General features: G+C 46.4%; 1 protein-coding gene across 5 annotated transcripts; it reads right to left on the bottom strand.

Annotated features, from left to right (window-relative positions):
- Nucleotides 1-1,557: 1,557 nt before the first annotated feature.
- Nucleotides 1,558-24,422, bottom strand: xxylt1 (xyloside xylosyltransferase 1). 5 transcript variants are annotated; one of them, XM_077023427.1, is made up of 7 exons: nt 23,079-23,217; nt 21,453-21,853; nt 20,579-20,794; nt 20,351-20,450; nt 19,901-20,048; nt 14,487-14,619; nt 1,558-3,823 (listed from the first exon to the last, which is right to left on the bottom strand). In XM_077023427.1, exons 5-7 carry the CDS (start codon nt 19,989-19,991, stop codon nt 3,427-3,429), a joined length of 621 nt encoding a protein of 206 aa, XP_076879542.1. In that variant the 5' UTR covers nt 19,992-20,048; nt 20,351-20,450; nt 20,579-20,794; nt 21,453-21,853; nt 23,079-23,217; the 3' UTR covers nt 1,558-3,426. The 5 variants fall into 5 exon arrangements, with proteins under 5 accessions (XP_076879542.1, XP_076879540.1, XP_076879541.1 ...); XM_077023425.1 differs by having other exon boundaries at nt 20,383-20,450; XM_077023426.1 differs by having other exon boundaries at nt 20,383-20,446.
- Between the last annotated feature and the right edge of the window lie 505 nt (nt 24,423-24,927).

The following is a 24,927-nucleotide window of genomic DNA, read 5'->3' as shown; positions in this document are numbered from 1 at the left end:
AAAACACTCCATTGAATCTGAAAATACAGGATAGTAACTGGAAACTTAAATGCCATTTTTTAACACTCAGAGAACTACAGTAATATATTTAGTTTCTCCTCATCCTGAGAAGTTGCTAAATAAAAATTCTACCCTTTAAGTTTCTCCTCATCCTGAGAAGTTGCTAAATAAAAACTCTAGCCTTTATACTGTTCTGAAATGTCTTGTGTCTTCAAATAGGTATGTCAAATTGATCACCTTGGAGCCACTTTTAGAACTTCACTAATACCACTCCACTTTCACTCTTGCTGACCAAAGGCACAGATTCCTCCTTATAAAGTGGTTTTCTTTTCCAGATTTATAGGCCAAACGGTCAAACACCTGCTGAATGAGTTGTCCTGTGTTTAAACCATGAGGACACAATCTCGGAAGGCAGAAATGGGTCAGTCTGGTTCAATTATATAGGTCAGTTTTCCACTCACCTGCAAAGTCAAAGTGAGTGACCCTAGAGTGCACAACACTGGAGGAACAGAGGAGACGAAAGCTGGAACACACCGGCTCCTTCCTTTCCGAACCAGGAGGCTCCATGGGAGAGCAGGGGGGTGTGGCCACGCAGGTGTCCTGGTGTGAAGTCTGCAGGGTCGGGCTGACCTACTGCACGGTGACCCACATTGCACACGCTTGGAGCTGCCGGACAGGCTGTACTGTCATAAGGCAGAGTCCTGGAGGCCCACCCCCATATTCATGAGGCTGAGGTCCGGCTCGGTTTCTTCTACCAGTTACTGTCTCCGTTGTGTACTGCATACTGACATCAGAATGGAGAGGGTGATAAAAACCACCCCCAAAGCTGGGACATGCCCCGTAACTTCATACACACTACATTAGTGTATATAACACACACACACACTACACTACACTACTGTACATACTATACACACTTGTTTAGGTATCTCTGCACAGGTCAGGAGCAGAAGTTAGATTCCTGCATCAATCATAAATGTGCTCCACTTAAAAATTAAAACGTCTGCAAGAACAGATAGAAAAAACTAAAGCCACTGGTAGCATTCAGCCACAATCCTCAGCCAGAGTCTTCAGCCTTAATGACTCCAATCAACGACTACAGGTCGTGGAGTTGCACTTTTAAACTGCGGAACACCAGAGTTTTTGTAGAGAGGAAGAGGAATACAAGTTAGATTAAGGGTCAGCCAAAGCTCAACATGCAAAACATCATGATTTTACTGCCCCTGCAATACTGGTAACTGAAGGAAAGAAACATATTTAAATAGCTTATTCTATTTGCACTTACAATTCATAATGATATATGATTTTTATTACCAAAAGCCATTATTTCATTATAATCTTCTGAGAATTTTTCCAAAGTTTGAAGCGTACTATAAATGGTCCACATGTATATGTGTGAGAAGTCCAGTCACCCAGGAGGCCTTGGTCAGCAGTCTGGGAAGGGCTGTGTGAATGTGACTGAACAGGCTTGAAACAGGTGTTAACATAATCCAATATGGCCCGGGGCTACACCAGTTGAAATGAAATCCGTCCTTGTACACATTTAGAAACTCATCATCAAAGCCATTTGTTTTATTGTAATCAACATCAAAATATCAAAAGACATACATCGTTCCCTGCCGCCCCCTAACAAGAAGAGTAGGAGAGGTAAACACAACAGCCTAGAAGGTCCGTGAAGTACATGTGATGCCCTAGAGGGGAGCAGCAGCTCGAGGGAGGATGGTGCCATAATAATGTTCTTCAACTACCTTAAACAAAGACGTGTACTTCCTGGAATGTGGCTCTATGGTATTCTGCTCCTATAACAAACATAGGCTTGCTATGTGGTGGGCGTTCCAGAAGGAAACGTTTATCCCATTAAAGGGAGGGTAAGCCCAGACTAGGACACTGCATCTCAGCTCAGAGATACAAAAAACACATGATCATTCTCTTAAAGATATTTTTTGGTCTCTTAGGTTCATTGTGGTTCAAGACAAAATATTCCAATCAATCAATTTGCCGCATTGACACAATTGTGAGTGAAGTTTATGACAAGATGCAGTAGAAATTAGAACATCAAGCCTTCTGTAATCAACAGAATACAAAACACATGAGAGATGAGGTGGAATTCTCAGCCCACAGAAGTCACACTGAAAGTGAGAAAGCATCTCTCGAAAGCATTTTCTCAGCTGCTGGAACTCGCTGGTGAAGATGGAAATGGCGTTTTATAAATTGGTCTGCTTTGCTCTAGAGTCATGAGAGGAATGACCTGTCCACCAGGGTGCTTCTCTCTTCAGTGTTCACCCATTGTGCTGTACCGTCCACAACAGCAGACAGCCATGGTGGGTCGTGTCTCGCTGGCTAAACATCCCAGCAGTCATCACGAGAGGACTTTGAAGGCAAGAGATCTCTGGCCCAGACACCCACCTGACACTGCCAAGATCCCTGCGTTAGACTCTTTCAAAGGTTCTGGAGGTGGTTTGCCAAAAACAGCTTGGCTCGATAAGCAGTGGCCAAACACCACGCCTCGCACACCACCTGCTCCTAGCACCAAGCATGGCTTAATCACCATGGAATATCCGGAACTCATCTTTTGGGTCTTGGGGCTGATCCGAGCATCTCGTGAAGAGTGCCGAGGTCACAGCCTGAAAGGGTCTGTCTGCCAGGTGTTCTGGATGATGGTCTATGTTCTCTGTTCAGCATGTCTGCTGTGATGCACAGGGCAGATTTCTCAGCAGCTGTCAATCAAGATCTTGCACTCAGGGTCGTCAGTCAGTGGGCCACGAGTGTGTGTGTGTGTGTGTGTGTGTGTGTGTGTGTGTGTGTGTGTGTGTGTGTGTGTGTGTGTGTGTGGCGGTTTCTCTTAGCTCTGTCCCAGCACAGTCCTCCACCAGGGTGTTAAGTGAACATAAGCTGCATCACCGATCACAGGCGTGCAGGGTGATTGCTTCTCCGCAGGCAGTCTGATAACAAATCAGAAGCTTCTCTTAGAGCCGTCTAAAAATGGATCAGACGCCTGATGAAGAGCCGGCGTGTGCGTCAGCGTGTGCCGTCTCGGTGGGCTGCTGTTAAGAGCGACGCCACCTCATTCGTATGCTAATAAACTGGAGAGAAGCCGTTTCCTCTGGAATTCATCACAGCCACACACTGGCTCATCAGCAGTAGGGAAACAGGTGAGGGTTCAGAGTCATCTCAGCCTGTGCCATGGGACGGTGGTTACACACCGCAAAATAAACTCACATTTAGCCAAAACGAGTGTATGCGACCAAGACGAACAAAACAGCTACAACCTATCGCGCGTGGTCCCACCTCAACAGGAGGTTGATCGTCTTCTTCCAGTTCTTTCTATATCTGCGTGATCCACCCAATTTAAAACCTTGCGCGGGTGTGTATCGACATCCCCGAGGCCCCCAGCGGCGCCCCCTGGTGGCAGTTCCAGAGCGGTGCTCAGTCGTCGGGGATGGGGGTGTTGCAGTTGCCGTGGTAGATGTGCACGGGCCCGTCGCAGCGGTAGTACAGCTGGAAGACGTCGCCGTAGCCGTGTTCACGCCACCAGGTGCACAGCTGCCGGTTCCATCCGCAGGGCAGCAGGTGGAACAGCCCCGGGTGCTCCATGCCCACCGTGGTGAAGAAATCCTGGTCGCCCAGGTGTCCGCGGAAGTGGTACCGATCCGCCAGCCGCCCCACCTGCTCCGGCTCCAGCAGCTGGTTGTAGAGGGGGGAGAGACGCATGGCGTGCAGGTTCAGGAGCATCACGCCGCTGTTGAAGCCAGGCTTGCCCTGGGGAGGCGGGTCGCCCACGCCCGACTTGGGGTTCTCCCTGCGGTACTGCCAGAAGGTGTGTCTAGGGTGCAAAAACAGGGAGAAACCCACAGATCAGACCTGCATGTCAGATCGGACCTGCATGTCAGATCAGATGTTTGGCTCTATTCCATTAAAATAATTAAATAAATGTTCACAGAACAGGAAGAATGAAAGAATAGGAGACTGAAGGAATGCCAGAGGTCATTGCCAACACTGCACCTGTTCTCTCTCTCTCTCACACACACACACACACACACACACACACACACACACACACAGTAATTCTCTGCCTTAAGTGGTAAGCCCTAACCCTGAACACAGATCAGCTGCACACAGTGCCCCTTTCTGCTGTTGGACTTGAGACTCGGGTGTCTGGCTCTGCGGTCTTTGAACTCGCGGGATGTTTGAGATTTTTGAAGAGGCTTGCGCAGCAGTGAAAGCTTTGTTCAGTCATACATTTTCCATTTCCTCAAACACAAATAGAGCTCAAATATAGAAATACAGGTTCTGGCAGCTATTTCATGATATACAACCAAAAAAAAACCCAAAAATGTAAACAAACAACTGTGCGAGCACCAGCTTGACAACAAATGACACCAGTAACAAACACTCGGGAACACTCTAGGTATTCAGCAGAAGGGCTCCACAGAAAATATCAGGATAAACACATGGGATTCAAGCACTTCCTAGTAAACAAGATGAGCCATCCTGTCCAACCATCTCATCCGGCCGGGGCATTCTGGAACTCCATGCAACCTTTCTAATTGCAAGGGTGTGTGGGCTGCAAGAAGGCCAACTCACACCCCCAACACTACACCAACCGTACCTCCAAACCTACCCCACTCACACTGCCAACACTCCCACACCCTTACCCCCAACACTACACCACCCGTACCTCCAACACTACCCCACTCACACTGCCAACACTCCCACACCCTTACCCCCAACACTACACCAACCGTACCTCCAACACTACCCCACTCACACTGCCAACACTCCCACACCCTTACCCCCAACACTACACCAACCGTACCTCCAACACTACCCTACTCACACTGCCAACACTCCCACACCCTTACCCCCAACACTACACCAACCGTACCTCCAACACTACCCCACTCACACTGCCAACACTCCCACACCCTTACCCCCAACACTACACCAACCGTACCTCCAACACTACCCCACTCACACTGCCAACACTCCCACACCCTTACCCCCAACACTCCCACACCCTTACCCCCAACACTACACCAACCGTACCTCCAACACTACCCCACTCACACTGCCAACACTCCCACACCCTTACCCCCAACACTACACCAACCGTACCTCCAACACTACCCCACTCACACTGCCAACACTCCCACACCCTTACCCCCAACACTACACCAACCGTACCTCCAACACTACCCCACTCACACTGCCAACACTCCCACACCCTTACCCCCAACACTACCACACCCTTACCCCCAACACTACACCAACCGTACCTCCAACACTACCCCACTCACACTGCCAACACTCCCACACCCTTACCCCCAACACTACACCAACCGTACCTCCAACACTACCCCACTCACACTGCCAACACTCCCACACCCTTACCCCCAACACTACCACACCCTTACCCCCAACCCTGCCCCTACTCCCACCCTTTATCACCACTTATACAGATCTCTGAGGACTCTGAGGGCTAATTAACAAGAGATCAGTCTTTCTGCCCTTTCAACCTTTGATGGGAATCTCTAGAGGCATAGAGCTTCTCATACACGCCATCAGACAACTCCGCTGAGACAGACCATCAGACAACTGTACTCATACTCGTCACCAGACCAAGTGCACCACATTAGCTGTGATCACCTTCACAGTAAGAATCTACTTTGCAGTACCTCTCGGACCTCAGACTGAAGAAAAAGTGTGTGTCAATGTCAGACTGTCCCTGCTTGGAAAGGAGTAATATCATAACAGGCGCGCATGTGTGTGTGTGTCTGTGTGAGATCATGCCGACATAGCATGTGCTTTTTAAGGGGTCAGGTCTTGTCCTGAGAGAAATTCCCATAAAATCTCCACGAAATAAGCAACCAAAGAACAGCAGAAAAAAAAGTGTCTCACTGTGGTGTACTTCAAAGTGTCTCACTTCAGCAAACACAGGAGACCGAGCCAGAGAGAGTGAGGGTGAGAGAAAGACAGAATTATTGCAAACAAGGTGAATACATAGGTTGACCACCCTCCACCTGAGCACCCTCCTGAGATGAACATTCATGGGATAATGCGAAATCTCCCCAAACTGACAGACGCAAGATCAAACCACACAGTCGATGTATATAGGAAGTGACTAGTGTCGCTGCACCTTCACCAAGAGCCACTTTCAGGAGTTCTGTAGAGTCTTTCAAAGGATTTTATGTAGTCAGATTTGTTTCCCTTAACATGGAAATTATTTGTGTACGCTGACCATGTAAACCTCTTCAAGCATCGTGGGAGATGTCCGAGGGGTGGCTTCCTGTCTTCACAACCTCGCATCTCCACTCGGACACAGACACCTTCTCTGGACAGACTGTCCATTTTACACTGTCCTCACAGAATACAGTGACATTTATCGCACCTCTTCGGAGTCACAAGCAGCTTTTTTGAGTACTTCTCAGGGACAGGAATTTGCATTTGTATTATGAAAACTGCTGAACAGAACACAATGCTGTCAGGAAGTGGCTGCACCGACATCTGTAGGATAACCAATCAAACTCGGAGCAAGAACGCAACTCGGTTGATGGAACGTGCACAGCACCCGTAGAGATCAAGAAGAGGAAGTGTGTGACCAGTTTAAAGAATAGAGAGGCACGAGTGTCCAGCTACACAGCAGACAGCCTGTCCAGCACCGTCACTGATACAAACACCAGAGCTACGTGCACTCACACACATGCTGGAGAGAAGAGGGGGACCAACACAGATGTTACCCACCCGCACGGACGGAGGTGTTTACATGGCCGGTGGATAATCAAGTCAAGCCTTGAGCAACAGTCCCAGCTAATGAGAGCGCAGGCATGTTGAACAGACAGAAACGAGTGTGTGAAGCTTGTGGAGACATTTGGACCAATAACACAGCCTGGACACTATGTGCGTGTGCACCGTCTCAATCACATGCATGTTTGAGCTCCTAACCCCTAACCCTCACCTCAAACCCCAACCGCTAACCCTCACCCCAAACCTTAACCCCTAACCCTCACCCCAAACCTTAACCCCAACTCCTAACCCCAGTCTTTCACATAGCAAAATAATTTTATTTTAAAAGTTATATTCAATGCAACACAGCCACAAGCTGGTGACATGAAAAAAAATTTATTCTTGGAAGAAACAGAAATTTGGTGGAGATTTTTTAATCATGAAGACAAAATGAAGATGGAAAGAAGCTTCACAGATATGCATGAATGGAAGGACTCTCCATCACTCTGGAAACAGTACAGATGGTTACCATTGAGAACCTGTAAACGTGCGGAACCTGTAGACCCCGTGGTGAAATGGTTAAGTGTTGTTTTCACAAAGAAAAACAAACAAGTTCAATAGCAGTGGAGCTGTGGCCGTACGGAACAGGCCATGCAGCTCCAGGGGGCTCCCAAGACCTCTGCTTCTACACAACAGAGTTCACAGCCAAGATAATCTTACAAAGCACTAATGAGCTCTGAGGGTACATCCATCTTTACGCACTGCTGTGCATAGCCAAACGGGCCTTTTCAGTCAAATTCGCTTCAGTAACAAGAAAATAGTAAGTGTTCTTTTCAAGGTTAACGACCGTTGTATGTGGACTATATTTCTGAAGAGAGATGCTAAATCATCACGATCATTTCCGAGCCAAGAGAGGTGGGGTGAGCTGTCGGGTCATCTGCTCCTGTTCTGTGTGTTCAGGCTGCCAGACACAGCCAGTCATAGAGGAGCAATTGCACTCCTCAGAACAGAGTGTACCGTCTCCAGAGTGTACCGTCTCGGTCACACCTGCTGTTCCCCTTCTCCACACAGATGGACACCTCGCAAGAGTGAGCACACTCACATTCACTCTCTGTACAAGAGTGCGCACCTTCACTCTCCACAAAGAGTGCACACCTTCATTCACTCTACATATAAGAGTGTGTACACTCGCATTCACTTTAGTATGTGGGGACTCATGTCAGCTCATGTCAGACATGTTCAATAAAGATCACGTCACTGTCCTCATCAGCAATGTCAACAGGCCAAAACACAAAAATACATCCGCAATGCACCCAGATCTCACCCACCTCCCCCAGGACTAAAGCTTCAAACTTGCATATAAACAAAAACTTCAGATTGAGGAAATTATTTTAGGTTTGTTTATTCATGGCTCACAATATGTGACTATGCAAAACAATGACGGTAATTAATAAAATATTCACACTGGCGTACGGAGCCATCTCCCACCGAGTAAACAATATATGAATATTCATTTTATGTATTACTCTAAAAATACACTTTGATTCTTCCATTAAGAGTGATTAAGTGCAACCACACACGTACTCATGTACATATGTATACAGACCAGGGGCAACATTAGCTTTAATAAACATACAGATGAACAGTAAGACCTAGCGGACTACAGCTAACAGCCTGGGCATTTTCTTGTTAGGTGAATGTGGTCATGACCAAATGCCATTTGGCCAACACTGCAGAGTTAACGGTAACATCAGGCTGTCAGTGGGGATCACCATTAACGTAATGACTCATTTCAAATGGGTTGGTAGTAGATAAAAAGTGCTTCTTTACTAGAAAAAATTTCACAGATGATGCATTAAACCCATGAAAATTATCCATTATTCCTTTAGATATACATGTAAGCTAAACTAGTGCCAAAGCTAGCAAATCACAACATTAACACAACCAAAGTTTACTAGTGTATGAGGAAGAACACGTGTGGCGTGACTGCAGTGTGGCGTCACTGGTACAGTGCTTCTCGAAGCTTCTTAAAGCTGTCCCATCACAATGTCCTTGTGAAGTTCCTGTCGTTATAAAGATCTGACTCACTGCATCCTCCCTGTACGCGTCTTATTGCTCAACGCGAGACCTGGGAATAACTGCGACTCTTTAAAGTCACATCACATCCGTTCTGTGCAACAGAAATGACTTCAGGTATTAAAGTCAAATGTACTTGTATACCATCAGGTCACAAAGCAGCTTTACAAATGTTTTGGTCCAGATGAATGAAGAAGATTCCTCTTTGGGAGGACCAGCTGGTGACCAGTCCATGTTATACTACATTACATAGAGGCCATGAAGCTAGTTCAGTGCAGGAGTAAGCTTCTCCAGTCAGTTAAGGCTGGACGAATGGTTTCTACAGCTGATCCACCGAAGATTTCTCTACCATAACCATAAAATAGTTTCATCTAGCACTTTGATCTTAAGACTGTTGAGAACAGGCAGGTTTAGTCTTCAAAAGTGCGCTCAGGTTGATTCATGGAACTTCCGCAATCAGACCTGAGAACAATTCTGTGGTAATGAGTTATGCCAACAGCCCAAGGGCAAGCTCTTGTGTAACTGCATTCTCAAAAACTAAAACACACGGCAGTGTGAATCTCAACACCTCTACTGCTGATTTGAGCAATGTCCAGTAAACAAGGCCGTGATTAGACCTGCCCGATACGTGATTAGACCAGTTCTCCACCATCAGGCAAAATGGCCACTAGAGACACAAATGACCGCAACAGGAGAGAGGGAGTAATACACATATTACAAGAGAGAACAAGTCAGATAGACAGGCAGAGACACAGACAGACAGATAGGTAGAGAGTAAAGGGGCAAGAGATATATATACACAAGTATTTTGATGATATCACTTGTTTAGGGAAATAATTAACAAAGTTTAGCAAACAGTAATCTTAGACACTTGTCTTAGATGAGTCCACAACATCTAAAGATCTGCCTGCATCTCGAGATCCACTCCTCCAGAGATCCACTCTTATAACCAGAGCAACAGATGCAGGCAGACATGCGACCGAGCAGACACCTGCAGATCACACCAGTGTTGTGATACTGGTGAACTACAGGAGGAGCACGTGTGTAGTAACCTGCCTGACAGCATTCCAACATCTGTAATCTACTGATGGCAAACCTGGTTCAGGCTTCTAGGCTGAAATCCACTCTTACATAGGCCGTATAAATACTGTAGATAAAGGTAACAATTTAAGGCCGTTTCACTATTTGGCATTGTTTGAACATGGATGAGCGGACCAGAAAACTGGACTGACTACAGTGTTAAATACCCAGACAGGTGCTTTTGATGTTTCCACTACATGGGCCAAACTGAACAGTTAGTGATAGCTCGGGTAAACCTGACAAAGAAACACACAGCAGGAGGAGCCGAAACTCTTTGGATGAGGTCACCACGTCTGCTCGACCGACAACCTCTCATCTGCAAGCCAAACATGATAAATCTTAATGAAATGTTTATACTGCAGATACCAGGCCAGGCAGGCGGTCCAGTCACAGTTAGCCGGGGGGGCGGGGGGCAGGGGGGGGGGGGGGGGGTCTCTCCTGCCGATCCAGGCAATAATGACGCAGGAATTGGCTGTAAGACGGTAAGTCCAGCCCAGAAAGCAGAGATGCGGGAAATGAGGCGCGATGCTCCTCTGTGTGCACGTTCAGCACCGAGTGTGCCACTCCAGGAGGGTCATGGGGGCGGGGGGTGTTCCCCTTAATTTACAAAGACAGAACCAGGACACGGCCCACGTCTAGTACACAAGCGCCGCTTTGATTACATGGGCCAGACCTGCTCCCCATGGACACCATCTCTTCCTACAACTGCCTCCTGCAGTGCAGAAATGGACTGGCACAGGGTCGATCGGGGTGATGGGGGGGGGATAAGGAGTGATAAGGAGTGATCCATTTCCAGTCCAGAACTTCTGAGCAATGCACATAACCAGCAGGTGGATACAAGGGAAGAGAGGAGAACAGAGAACAGAGGAGAAAATACCCCACTGTGTCTGAGCCGGGTTTTTGGTTGCAGTGCTAAATCTTTAGTAATAAGAAAAAAAACCTGCCAAACATTTGTTCCCTGTACTGCAGTGTCCATTTGCATAAACAGCCATTGTGGGGAGATGGTGTTTGTTCACAATCATGGAGGGAGGATGGAGTCCATTCGTCACACAGAACCGTGGAGGGACTGCAGGCATCATGTCTGTTTCTGTTACACCTGCTGTCACTGATTTACAAGCAGAGCAAAACTGGACCTTCTCACCCTCTAGATCATCATGAATGTACCATTTTCCCACTCCCTCACACTCTCTCCATTTCTCTCCGCCTTTTTTCTCTCCCTCTTTTTCTATCTCTGCTCACTCTCTTACACATGCGCGCGCACACACACACACACACACACACACACACACACAATGCGGAGGTGCTATCAAACAGTTCTGCTGATTGAATTCCAGTTCTAGCGTCAAGCGTGTCTGTCGCTCTGAGGAAAGCAGATGAGACCCATGTTCATATCAGCCGTCTTGGGGACATCCAGAAATATGAGCCCCACGTTTCTGCCATTTCAGTGATGAGAGAATACAGATTAGATGGTTTTCATTGCATTGTGGAAAAGAAGAAGACATGAACACGTGACGAACAAGATTCGCTAAATTGCAAAAACAAGACGGACATAGAAGAGAGGACAACGTATTCAGTGTACCAGTGTAACAGTAGCCAGATGTGTTCACATTAAGGGTGTAACAGTAGCCAGATGTGTTCACATTAAGGGTGTAACAGTAGCCAGATGTGTTCACATTAAGGGTGTAACAGTACCCAATGTAATGAGTGTACCATCACGGTTTGAGACAAAGACATATAGCATTACCCCCATAACTGAGACGACAGAAAACCCTTTTTACCTGGCAGGAGGTAAACAGAACAGAGACACCAGAAGAGCGGGAGAAAACGAGACCTCCTTATCAAAACACTTAAGGCTCCCAACTCACAAAAGCTAAAGATGAAAACAAGTGCCTAATTCATCTCGCAGTCTATGGCCTATCTTTCAAACGCACTCAAGAAGATTACCCCCTGTGCAAAGCTGGTATTTGTGTAGCTGGGTGAGCATGTTCATACTCCCTGAGAAGATCTCCATGTTCCCTGCAAGTGTGCAAAGCCTGTCTTGTCCTGATGCACGTTACGGTAGTGCCAATCTCCCCTCCTGTTTTGAATATGTACACATACCACATACCACTTGTAGAGAGGTCAAATAACTCCAGGGATGGGGCAGGGCGGGGGTGGGGCACGTGCGCGAGTGGGGCAGGGCACGGGTGGGGCAGGGCGCGGGTGGGGCAGGGCGCGGGTGGGGCAGGGCGGGGGTGGGGCAGGGCGCGGGTGGGGCAGGGCGCGGGTGGGGCAGGGCGCGGGTGGGGCAGGGCACGGGTGGGGCAGGGCGGGGGTGGGGCAGGGCGCGGGTGGGGCAGGGCGCGGGTGGGGCAGGGCACGCACCAGATGAGAGGAAGCAACAGAGGGAAGGGTTAGCCAGGCCGACACACTCTCCACTCACACTCTCTGTTTAGAGCGATAGGTGTGAGTGTGTGCGAGTGAGTGTGTCTTCGAAGTTCCAGCGGGTTTTCCTGCCCAAACGGGACCTGGCTTGGAGCACCGTGCCTTACCGTGAAGGTCATTAAGGTCGTATCTGGCTCTCTTTTGAAAACACTTGCCAGCAAACCTGGAGAGACATTTAGGAGAGGCAGGATCCTTGTGCACTGTGGTCGTCCCACATAAGTCCACCTCAGCCAAACCAAACCAGCAGAACGGGACTTGGATCACCACATCCTTGGGCGTCACCAACAGGCTGTGTCCGTGGAAACACTCATCCACACACTTCCTTTGCCCTTAAGACAAAAGAACACTGTGTGCCAGCCAGGCAGAAACATTAATTACGGTGGCCCAGAGGGGCCATCAGTCTGATGCAGGTGGCAGATTTGGCCTGAGGGCCTGGCGATGTTTCATTGCCTGATTACAGCTCTCTGCTTTGGAGGAATGACTTGCCTAGGGAGGCTTCCTTATAGAGGCTGGACACGCTCCAGTCTTGCACAAGTCCTGGACAAATGTCACCGTGTCCCTCCGCACGTCTTAAACACGGGCCGACACGGAGCGGTCCAACAACACAACACAGAAGAACTGAAGCCCAGATGGAATCCAAAAGACCAACACTTACATTTTGGTATGAGAAGATGGAACTATAATTAAACAAGCACATCTCCACACTGCCAGCACGACAGACAGGCAGCAGCTGCTTGGGTTAGGTGTGGAGAAGCACATGTGCCCTGTTGCTGTCCCACACGCTGCACACTGGCCTTTAGAGCAGCTCAAGAAGCCCAATCGTGCCCCCGTGGGGCAGGGCAGTGCAACGGCCCCGAGACAGGAAGGACAAGGGGTTCTTGTGCACACTCTCTCAGACGACCTGCTGACCTGCTCACAGCACAACTTTAAAAAGGCACATCCTTTAATTAGTCAGCTGTAGAAAACTTTGATAGTGTTTTCATTCAAATGCAGCAGAGATCAAATTAAAACAGCTTACAATTTCCAAAAGAACAGATAATTTCATTATCTGGCAAACTTTCTTGTAGAGCTTAGCTGGATGCAAACGTTCATCATAGCCTGGTCAGGCAACAGATGCTTCCTCCCCTGCAAACGACTCTCAGTCGTCCAGCAGTTCTTCTGCGAGCCCCGTGTCACACTGCCGATGGAGCACTGGCCGGAGCTGAGAACGACGTCCTCGTGTGAACCTGGCTGAGATGCTACGGAGATCACTGAGGAGCCCACTACAGTTCCCGAGATGTGCAAGAGAGGCAGTGAAACCACATGATAACGTGTGAAAAAACGTGTGCTGAAGCCTTTCAACACAAGGCCATCAACACTTCTCTTCACTGTGGAAAGTCAGATCCACCATTATAACACCTTTCTGTAAGCTTCTCTTCTGCTGCAGTGGTTACTACTGCCAAACGTTAATCAATCACAAAATAAAGGTTTTTAAATTGCATGCTAGTAGAAAAGGTATTATTTAAAAAATGATGAAAATGATGAATAATTGTCTAATTTTGGTCTCTTCTATACCTGCTCTTTGTGGAACACACAGTACACTGCTGTTGAACACAGTTCAATACTGGGTTCTGCCAGAAGGGTTAGAAGTATCTGAGCACACATTAAATCTTTCTATCCTTGCAAAGCTCATTTACTGTGACTGTGCCTCTCCACAAGTGTGTGTGTGTGTTGTCCAGAGAACTTGGCTACATTAGACTGGAAATCTAAACTACCTTACAGCAGAAAACCGAACCTGATGGGCAGTATACAGGCATCCTGTTGTTTTGGGCCAAAACTCTGTGGCGCACACACACACACACACACACACACACACTTCCTTTGTTAATCCCCTGCTGCAGTTCTGAATCTCCTCCTTGTATTCCAGGAGCTCTTAGCAGAGGAACCCCGGGGGAGAAAGCCTTGGAACCTCTGGCACTCCGCGGCCACTGTTCACAGGAGCACGCTCTGATGCTCTGACAGGGTGTGGACTGTGCTGGGCTTTTAGCGTGCCCCAGTTTCAGGGTGAGACGCAGCCTGGCCACGACGGCCATTCTGATCCTCACAGCGTGTGTAGAAAAACAGAACAGGAGCTTTTAAAAAGTTTTGTACTATCTGAACCAAGAACGTGAGTACTGTTTGCCATTCTGGGTTAGGGGGTGTACCTGTACACTGGCTGCATCTCTCGGACGATTCCGATCACTGCTCCAGGAGGGAAGTTTCTGAACTCTTGGAAAAGGTCTCTGATGTTACTCCTGAACTTCAGATCCAGGTCTAGCTGCACAATACGCTTCATCTCTAGAACAACATCAGACAGCAGCGTTAGTGAGCGGCAGGTGCAAATGTCAGGAAACAGTTAAGCACGGACCTTTATGTTAAGCCTTTAAGTTAAGCATGTACTTTTAAGTTACGCCTGTACCTTTGACAGCAGGACATCTACAAGCCTTTAAAGCTTCTTTAGACTTGGTTCAACTTAGCTGTATAGTTTTGCATAAGTAAGTAACTCAAAGCAATGTATTTACACTTGTTTATTTGGATGGTGATTTTATCACAGAAAGACATTAAGAATCAAGAAGTGGTATAAATATTTAAATTAAAGGCACTTATGAATTTTAAGATTCTAGTGACATATTTCGATACGGCTCCTCGACAGTGCAAACACTGCATCTATGATATCATGTCGTAGGATTCCTGGAGCTGGGGTCAAAGAAAGAAAAACCCCTGATGGTAACAGGGTCAAAAGGAGAGCTCTGTCAGTGGGGCATAAGAAGAGCTAGTTCAGTGGGGCATAAAGGTGGTGAGGGGAAGTCCAGGAAGAGGGATTTAGAATGTCAAACACACACACACACACACACACACACACACACACACACACACACACACACACACACACACACACACACACACACACACACACACCTGACCCAGAGGGTCTTACTAATTTGCAGAAGCTTCCCTCTTGAATGAACCCAGTGCTATGCGTTACCCTCTAGCATGGCCGGAAATGCTGTGGGAATCTGAGGAGGAGCTGCTGCATCCGGGCCGGGCTGAGATGTCACTGGGCCACTAACACCACGTCTTCATGGCCGGCCAAACATGGCCCATTCATCTGAGCAAGCAAAAAGTTCTCCCCTGCCAGCCCAAGCACCTGCAGAGCTCATTATAGCAGGCAGTGATGCAGTCCAGATACAGATATACACATACACACACTCACACACTCACACTCGTTGAACCCAAACGCAAATACGACCACTTGCAAGACCAGGTTACGTGATGATTTAATAAAAAGTAATGATTACATTACGTTTAATTTTATAACAGAGATGAAAAAGGTGTTTTGAACTTCAAGAACTACAGTATGCCTCCGCTGCGTTCCACACTCCTGCTTCGAGTCCAGTTCCTGTGAATATTAGATAAAGTGTAGTGCGATACGAGATGTTGAACGTTCTCCATAGCCAGTGACTGGAGCGAGTAGAGATGGTAGAGGCTTAGATGTTATCGAGGCGTGCCCAGCTGTGATTGGTGGATTAGGACTACTCTCACGTCCCCCACCTGACTTCCCCAACAAAACAGTCAACGCTGCCCACAAATGTAGGTCAATCCCATTACACGCTTAATATGGGCACGTGATCGGTCTCCGCACGTCCTGAAACCATGTCAATACGTCTCCAAGGAGGAGCTCGCAGTCATAATCGAGTTTCAGCGCAGCAACAGGGAAAGATGTGGGGGTCTGTATACTGGAACCAGAGAAACCAACAACTGCTTCAGCACTCACCACAGTTCACCAGTACACAACAGCAAAACATGGCGGGGACTGTGTGGGTGCACATGGGTCATCCCTTAGCATGCTTAACCAAGATGTGAAAGATGTAAAATAACATTTTGTATCCCTTCAATGCTGTAGTGGTTCAATAGCTAGATTATTCAAATGGTGATTTTCATTTCCTCTGCCAAAATGATAATACTGCAGACACTCCAGGCATACAGTAACACTAAATCCCAATCTCATCCCCTGCCCCGCAGGACTACAGCTAATATAGGACTAATGGAGCACTACAGCTAATAACAGCGCTACAGCTAATACAGCACCACAGCTACAATACTACAGTTAATACAGGACTAATACAGCAGTACAGCTACAATACTACAGTTAATACAGGACTAATACAGCAGTACAGCTACAATACTACAGTTAATACAGGACTAATACAGCACTACAGCTACAATACTACAGTTAATACAGGACTAATACAGCACCACAGCAAATACAGCACTACCGCTACATTACTACAGCTAACACAAGACTAATACAGCACTACCGCTACATTACTACAGCTAACACAGCACTACAGCTACAATACTAGTTAATACAGGACTAATACAGCACTACCGCTACATTACTACAGCTAATACAGGACTAATACAGAACTACAGCTACATTACTACAGCTAACACAGCACTACAGCTACAATACTAGTTAATACAGGACTAATACAGCACTACTATTACATTACTACAGCTAATACAGGACTAACACAGTACTACGGCTACATTACTACAGTTAATACAAGACTTATACAGCACTGCAGCTACATTACTACAGCTAACAGAGCACTACAGCTACAATACTAGTTAATACAGGACTAATACAGCACTACCGCTACATTACTACAGCTAATACAGGACTAATACAGCACTACTGCTACATTACTATAGCTAATACAGGACTAATACAGCACTACTGCTACATTACTACAACTAACACAAGACTAATACAGCACTACAGCTACATTAATACAGCTAATACAGGACTAATACAGCACTACAGCTACATTACTACAGCTAATACAGGACTAATACAGTACTACTGCTACATTAATACAACTAATACAGGACTAATACAGCACTACCGCTACATTACTACAGCTAACACAAGACTAATACAGCACTACCGCTACATTACTACAGCTAATACAGGACTAATACAGCACTACAGCTACATTACTACAGCTAATACAGGACTAATACAGCACTACCGCTACATTACTACAGCTAACACAAGACTAATACAGCACTACCGCTACATTACTACAGCTAATACAGGACTAATACAGCACTACAGCTACATTACTACAGCTAACACAGCACTACAGCTACAATACTAGTTAATACAGGACTAATACAGCACTACCGCTACATTAATACAGCTAATACAGGACTAATACAGCACTACAGCTACATTACTACAGCTAATACAGGACTAATACAGCACTACCGCTACATTACTACAGCTAATACAGGACTAATACAGCACTACCGCTACATTACTACAGCTAATACAGGACTAATACAGCACTACCGCTACATTACTACAGCTAATACAGGACTAACACAGCACTACAGCTACATTACTACAGCTAATACAGGACTAATACAGCACTACAGCTACATTACTACAGCTAATACAGGACTAATACAGCACTACAGCTACAATACTACAGCTTTTCCTTTAATTTTCTCTCATCTCATCTGCAAGTTCTTGCAGGATCCAGATCCACAAGGAAATCTAATCAATCTCAAGTCCAAGCAGCAGGGAAGTGATCCAAAATGCTGCATGTTCCTGCGGTTAATGCATTTGAATAAGGACGCATTCGTACTCTGTGAAATAAATGTAGTGATATATAGTTTCTGTGGCCCAGGGGTGGTGTGACTGGTCGAAACGCCTCAGGATGAGGCACATAAGGCTGTGAACTAATGTTTCAAAATACATTGGTCAGCAAAAAGCATGAACTCAAACACCTGGGAAATTCCCATTAAAATGTACAACAAGAAAAGAATGAAGTCCACTGGCATATTTTCCAGTAGAGTACAGTCCAATGTCAATGGTGCTGTGTCTCAAGACACTTCTCTAAACACCATCGGGGAACAAACCCATCCCAGTCCAGGAGAAAAACAACCGTGTGTCCCCGTGGGACTCCCTCCACTCTCTCTCTCTCACACACACACACACACACACACACACACACACACACACACACACACACACACACACACACCAATGCATCGCATTTGAAATTCTCATTATTTGCAAATAAATAAGATGCACACTCACTCACTCCTGCATGCCTTCACACACTTCATACTTGCTATAGGCACCGTGAGCCCAGTAATTATAAACTGTAATTGATTTCCGAGAATGAAACACACACACAACCATCTCGCCCATAGAAATCCAAAGAAATAAGGCATAGGAGCCATTATTATGAAAGAAAAGAGCAGAGCATGTTTACAAAGTTTACAATGCTTCAATTACAAAGCATCAATATGGCTCAAAAGTGGTTTTATTTTCCAATCACTGCTTTTTGTAAAGTGGAGCTTTATCATGCGAGAGTAACCATCATCCACACATGAAGGACAAAAGCAAAGTTTCAAAGCATTTAATCTCCCACATGAGCTCACGTCACCCCTTTCCCTGTGCTCTCACTCCACAGTGTTATGGAGGATCCTTGAGTGGTTTTCCTTGTTGAAAGCAAACCTCTGCTGTCATCCACAGGTGACATCTGAGAACATCTGGTCAGTCTAGCACAAGTTACAAAGCCTGGTGTGAGAGAATGTGTAAAAGCTTTCTCCTCTGTCTCCCAGAGACAGGACAGACAGGAATCACCACCGAAGTGCCAAATCTTGAGAGCATGTATCCATTTGTCCATCTATCCATATATCTGTCGGTTACTCACTCAAATAATACATGCTTGACAAGACTAACTTACATATACAGACTGTTAACACACTCACTTTCTCTCTCTAATAAAAATGCTTGAGAAAACTAACCTTCATATACAGATCATTAACAAAAGAAGGGCTTTCAGCCCCCCACCACCACCACCTCCACCTCCACCCTTCTCTCTGTCTCAGTCTCTTTCCACACACCCACAATTACTTAGATAGTAGGTGTGAAGCCTGAAAGTGTTGGGGGGGATAGTAAGACGTCCTCCCATCCACACACACACACACACACACACACACACACACACACACACACACACACACACACACACACACACACACACACACACACACACACACACACACACACACACACACACACACACACGATGCTCCACATGACTCGTGCTGACGAGACACCTACTGGGTGAAGGCCTGGAACAGGTGGAGGAAAACAACCTCTACAGAACCTCTTCAACCTCCACAGAACTTCATCGCTCACAGGGTTCAGAGACAAAGCCTGATATCACCGACTGAGCAGGTGGATGAAGGGTTCACATTCACAAAGAATCCAAGACTTTCCACCATGACTGTTGATCCTTCAAATTAAGGATCATTTATAAATGACATTACTGAAAGTGACTTCTTGAAATTGCAAAAAGTATGAAAAGGAATATAGAAAGAATAAGCTCACAAACTCAATTCCTCACAGTATTACATAGAGAAAACAACACACACACACACACACACACACACCTTTTCCTAGGTAATTTATTAGATCAGTGGCCCTGTGTGTTTTGTAATCCCACGGGTGGTGTAATGGTGCACGGGTGATGTGAGGTGTAGCTCCCGTCACCTGCAGGCATGATGCGATGTATGGCCACTGAAAGGAAGAAAATGGAGTCGCTGTAGTAGGTGCCAGAGCCTGCACTGAAGTGCCTCTGCATGGCCTCCACGATGGGGAAGAGCTTCTCCGTCAGCTCACCTACATCATGAAACACCACCTGGAACACATAGTTCAGACACCTCTTTAGACACACGTTGGTGTCCTGGACCATCAAACACTTCATTTGGTGTCTTCTCTTAGTCTGGATTCAGCTTATTGAAACACTGAGCTCCCCTTCTGAAGGTACCTGCAGGTTGATGTGGTTCCCTTTTCAATGTTGCCTATTTTAACCCCCCCACAGCACACCGACCCCCCCGGCCCGCGCAGCTGTTGTCTGTTAGAACAGTCGGGGAAGGTAGCAGAATTTAACATGTACAGCAACACTCCTGCTCCAACCACAGAATGCTAAACAACATTCACCCAAAAGAGCCTTTAATGATGTGCAGGGAGACCTGAGCTGTTCGGCAGGTGCATGTGTCCAGGGATCTGAAGCAGGTTCTGAGAGCTGTTCTCATTCTAACTGTGTACACACACACACAAAGATGAAACACACATCTTCCGTTTTGCCAAGTGATTCATGACTACAGAATTCTGCTCACACTGCAGAGAGCACAGTTGTAACCAAAGCATGGCTAAGCCATCACTGACCTTAAACATAAAGTTCTGGATTTACAGATAATCTTAATCTGCCGATGTGGTCCGATCAAAACGTGCACTGCTGTTCCTGCTCGTGCACTTTAAGCACAGTGGACCAGAAGCCTCCCAAAGGGAAGCCCATGTCTTTGCTGACTTCCGTTTGACCTCTTCCTAGAGACGCACACCATCTGCTGTGGGGTCTGTTTTTGCACTCGGCCGTTACCAGTCCTGATGAAAGAAGAGGTTACAGAGACTGATCCTGCGTCAGCGGAACCAAAAGCATAACTGCAGCTTCCTGAGCAGCTGCCCTGGCTTGCTTCTCACTTTGACAAGATAATAAGTGCCGTTATATAAGTGAGAGATTTCAAAAACAATACCACATGAAGGTGGGCGCACCTTGACGGGTCTCAGAGACACAGCCACGCAGAGAAGAATCTCTGATCTCTGGATTACTGCAGGACGCTGGCCAACATTTAGCCAGATTCTTGATATTTTGTGGTGCACGCACTTAACAGCAGTATTGGGAAAGTAATCTGGATTACGGGATAATGGCCGGCGGTACTGAGCTGAGGACGTCGCCCCTAGATTCAGGGCAGAGGGTCACAGCTACGAACGTGAACGCTACCCTGCAGAAGCTTTAACAAGGCCTTCGCTAACAAAGACGTTCAGATGTTAATCCAATGTCAGACCTGCTGTTCCTCGCCTTAACAATAATCCTAAGTGTCTTACGCAAGTCTGGCATCCGGTTAGAACACAAAAGGGAATTAAAATGGTAATGAGACGGGTGTCATGAGTGAGAGGCATGCACAGAGCGAAACAGCCCATCACAATGGAGCCCATTCCAGCAGAGACTGACAGGAAACTCCCACACATGTACTCCACATACCTGCCTGGACAAGACTCAGGCTTCTCTAAGGTGTCGGCAACTCGGTTCCCGCAGAAGCAAGGACAGCATCCTGCCACTCACGACGAACAATTAAAGAGCACTGAAAGAGCAACACTGCCCCCTGGTGTACATGTATGTGCATTTCCTTTCAATATAATTCATAAATCATCTACGCCAGATGCAATGCCGGTGTTATACATTGCCTATATTTTCATATATACAATGAAAGTGATTATCTTCACATATCTTTGCTTTTTTTGAGCTGGGTCAGAGCACAGGGTCAGTGACTGTACAGCACCTCGGGTACAGTGAGAGTTAAGGGCCTTCCTCAAGGACACAGCAGCGCCCCCTGGTACAGTGAGGGCCTTCCTCAAGGGCTCCACAGTAGCTGAATAGTAGAACTGGGATTTGAACACACAACCTTCTGGTTAACACAAAAGCAACATTAACATTTTCACTTGAAGTTCAGAAGTTACAAATGGTCGTTCCAACCAAACAAATGGCTAGAGTTAAGTGAATTGTACAAGCCTTGTACAAGTTCACTCAGATGTCATGTCTGTCTACAGCTACAGGGTAGGCTTCCCCTTCCAGTAACAGAACCTGCACATGCTATGTTATGCAGAATTTAATTGCTAAAGAGAAGCCTGGAGAATTGTTGGAAGTTGACTCAGAGACATGAGTGCTGAGAAAAATGTAATAATGAACTCGAAAGCTTACTTTAAAGTACATTCATTTTCCATTCCTACTAGATTTCCATTAAATCATGGGAATGTACAGCCAAACCACATACCCAAGATAACCACATCCTGTGATGGTTTATTGGTAACAGTAGCATGTGTTATGACGCCACCTTTTTACTACTGAGGACAGAGGGATTTCCTCTTTACAAAGGCCATTTCTGCACAATGCACTAAAAGTCTGTCTGTGATGGAAATTTCTAAAACCGTTTCATAGAGAAATATCTGCTTCTCTCTAGGGCCTCTAAGGAACATTCAGAAACAGGCTTTCATGAAGTAGTTCAACCCACTTATTTCCTCTTAGTTTAGCAAAATTTATATTTTTAAATCTCCACAAACGTGAACACCATGTCATGACATGACATGTGCAAACTACAAGCTTCTAACTACACATGACCACCACCATGACCAGCAGAGCTTGGAAACGAGTGTGCTGTAAGCTGCAGGTTTCTGTGGGAGTTGGGGTGAGAGATTCAGAGGAAACATCTGTAGCATGACCTTGTGCAATGCCTCTGCCTTTTCTTTAATCACAGTGCCACTGCCACCTGGCGAACTACGGGCGAAAATGTGAGAAAAATCTCACAAATGTTTTTTGTAGGACATCAAGTAACATCAGTTACTACTGTCCAGTCAGACTAGAGTTCAGAGCGATATACGGTTGGAAGTTAGCCAGATGTGTTTATCAGAGATGGACATTCCAGGTTCAGAAAGTAAAACTCCCAGGATTTCACTCAAGCTTGCTTGATTTTCTAAATAGTTCAAGCCAGGTAAAATTAGTGGAATCAACACAATCCAAGAAACCTGAGCAAAATCTTGGTGAGGACTTTGACTTTCTAAACCTGGAATGTCCACCTCTGGTGTTTATGTTGTGTGTCTTATGTTGCATTACCTCGTACTGAAAGGTGGCGCCCAGCATCAGGCCTGGAATCATCTTCTCCCCCAGATCTTTACTAGCTGCATCCGACACATAATGGAGAACCAAGACTTCATCCTCCAAGAACTGACCGTGCTGGACCAAGGAGCGCATGGCCACCTCAAACTTGCTCTGCAGCGTTCTGCTCCTCTCGATTTTGGTGAACATCATCAGCGCGTGGAAGCACCGCTTCTGATCTTCTGCCGTTTCACGGACGGCACCCAACGGTTCCCCACGCTCCACGGACCCGGTGTGCGCGGAGAGGTCCTGGTCGTTGCGGTTCGAGTTGTGACTCGCTTGGGTCTGCTGTTTCATTCGCTTTGTCGTGCTGGAGAAGTTCTGGTTTTCCGAGCCAAAGTAATAGAAGGCCATCACGGCCAGTGCGGCAAAAAGAAGCAGCGCGATCTGGTAAGACCTGAAGGTGGAGATCCTCCCCACCGCGCCGCAGATCCGGCGGAGGACGCGCATGGTACCACCCGCGGTGCCGGGGAACCACACCACACCACACCACACCACACCAGGAGCGTGTGTTATCGGGCCGAACACATGGTGCATCTCCAGGGATGAGCCGGTGTAGAAACGTTCACCCGTCCGTGACCCTGTGCTGAATGCAAGAGGGAAACATAACTGCGATCGTACCAGAACAGAGGAACTGGCGCAGAATAAATGGCACGAAATGCCCCTGCGGCTGCGTGTGTGCGTAACTAAACTCGGGCTCGCTGGTCCAACAGAACCGCCGGTCTGGTTAGGTAGGCAGATATCTCCCAGGTACCGCTGTGTTGAGACCTTCAGCGATACATACAATAAGTGCAGAACCCTTTAATGTTCTGCACATAGAGGCCACGGCCTCCCCACGTCTGAACACCAGTGTGTGAAGCCAGACGCGACAACCATCCGCTTTATTTAACTTTACCGTTTCCCGTTGTTTTTATCTTGATACGGTACTTCTTTAAAAGCCTCCGTTTGGATACCGTTTCCCGTTGTTTTTATCTTGATACGGTACTTCTTTAAAAGCCTCCGTTTGGATACCGTTTCCCGTTGTTTTTATCTTGATACGGTACTTCTTTAAAAGCCTCCGTTTGGATACCGTTTCCCGTTGTTTTTATCTTGATACGGTACTTCTTTAAAACCGTTTCCCACAGGTAGTTGTGGTGGTTACGTAGCTGATCATAAGTACGGGCTCGTACATCGTAGGAGTAAAACATTTTATGTCTTCTATCCATCAACGTGAATCATATAGCAGTGATAATAGCTATGCAATCTAGTTCAATTTTTAGAAATTAAACAAGAGTAGATGGAAAACTCGAAACGTTTCAGGCTTCGGTTAAGTAATTAAAAAAACTCTATACGTTAGGAACTTTTATTTTGACAGGACCCACTGGCCTGGGTAGCGCTTGTCAAGTTTAGCGGTTAATGCAGAAGTCAACAGGGACACTTGGGCATGGACGTGTAGTTTTGTCGGTCAGTTAGTGTTGAAAATGTCCATATGCATCATCAGGTGCACGTGCAAAATGTACGCGAAAACAATCACGCGATTCTTACTTTCATTTAAGAATGAATACAGTTTGGGGCAAATTAATAATTGGATGCTTAGTCTAACTCTTTTACCTTAGTTCATATCCAGAACTTGTATACACGAATACGGCAGATAATAATAATAGGGTCATTCCAGGATTTTGGTACATTTCAGGGGTGGTCACTTCTGAAAATTTGATCTTCAATTTGATCATTTTAGTCACATATTTCTTAGCTACAGGTTCTATACTATCAAAAAGTTTGATTCGTCAAGCTCCGGTATGGAAGCAGTTTTTTTATTAGATGTAAT

The sequence above is a fragment of the Brachyhypopomus gauderio genome, chromosome 12 (genome assembly GCF_052324685.1).
Source record: "Brachyhypopomus gauderio isolate BG-103 chromosome 12, BGAUD_0.2, whole genome shotgun sequence".
In the NCBI taxonomy this organism is placed as follows: domain Eukaryota; kingdom Metazoa; phylum Chordata; class Actinopteri; order Gymnotiformes; family Hypopomidae; genus Brachyhypopomus; species Brachyhypopomus gauderio.
This window is presented reverse-complemented; position numbering and strand designations above follow the sequence as displayed.

What these genes read in the sequence shown, in the direction of transcription:
- xxylt1 (XM_077023424.1), bottom strand. Translation starts at nt 23,657, where the DNA reads ATGCACCATGTGTTCGGCCCGATAACACACGCTCCTGGTGTGGTGTGG. An exon ending in GCGCCACCTTTCAGTACGAG is followed by an intron (nt 20,049 to 23,078) that starts GTAATGCAACAT and finishes TATGTGTTCCAG; the next exon opens with GTGGTGTTTCATGATGTAGG. An exon ending in ACATCGCATCATGCCTGCAG is followed by an intron (nt 14,620 to 19,900) that starts GTGACGGGAGCT and finishes ATGTTGTTCTAG; the next exon opens with AGATGAAGCGTATTGTGCAG.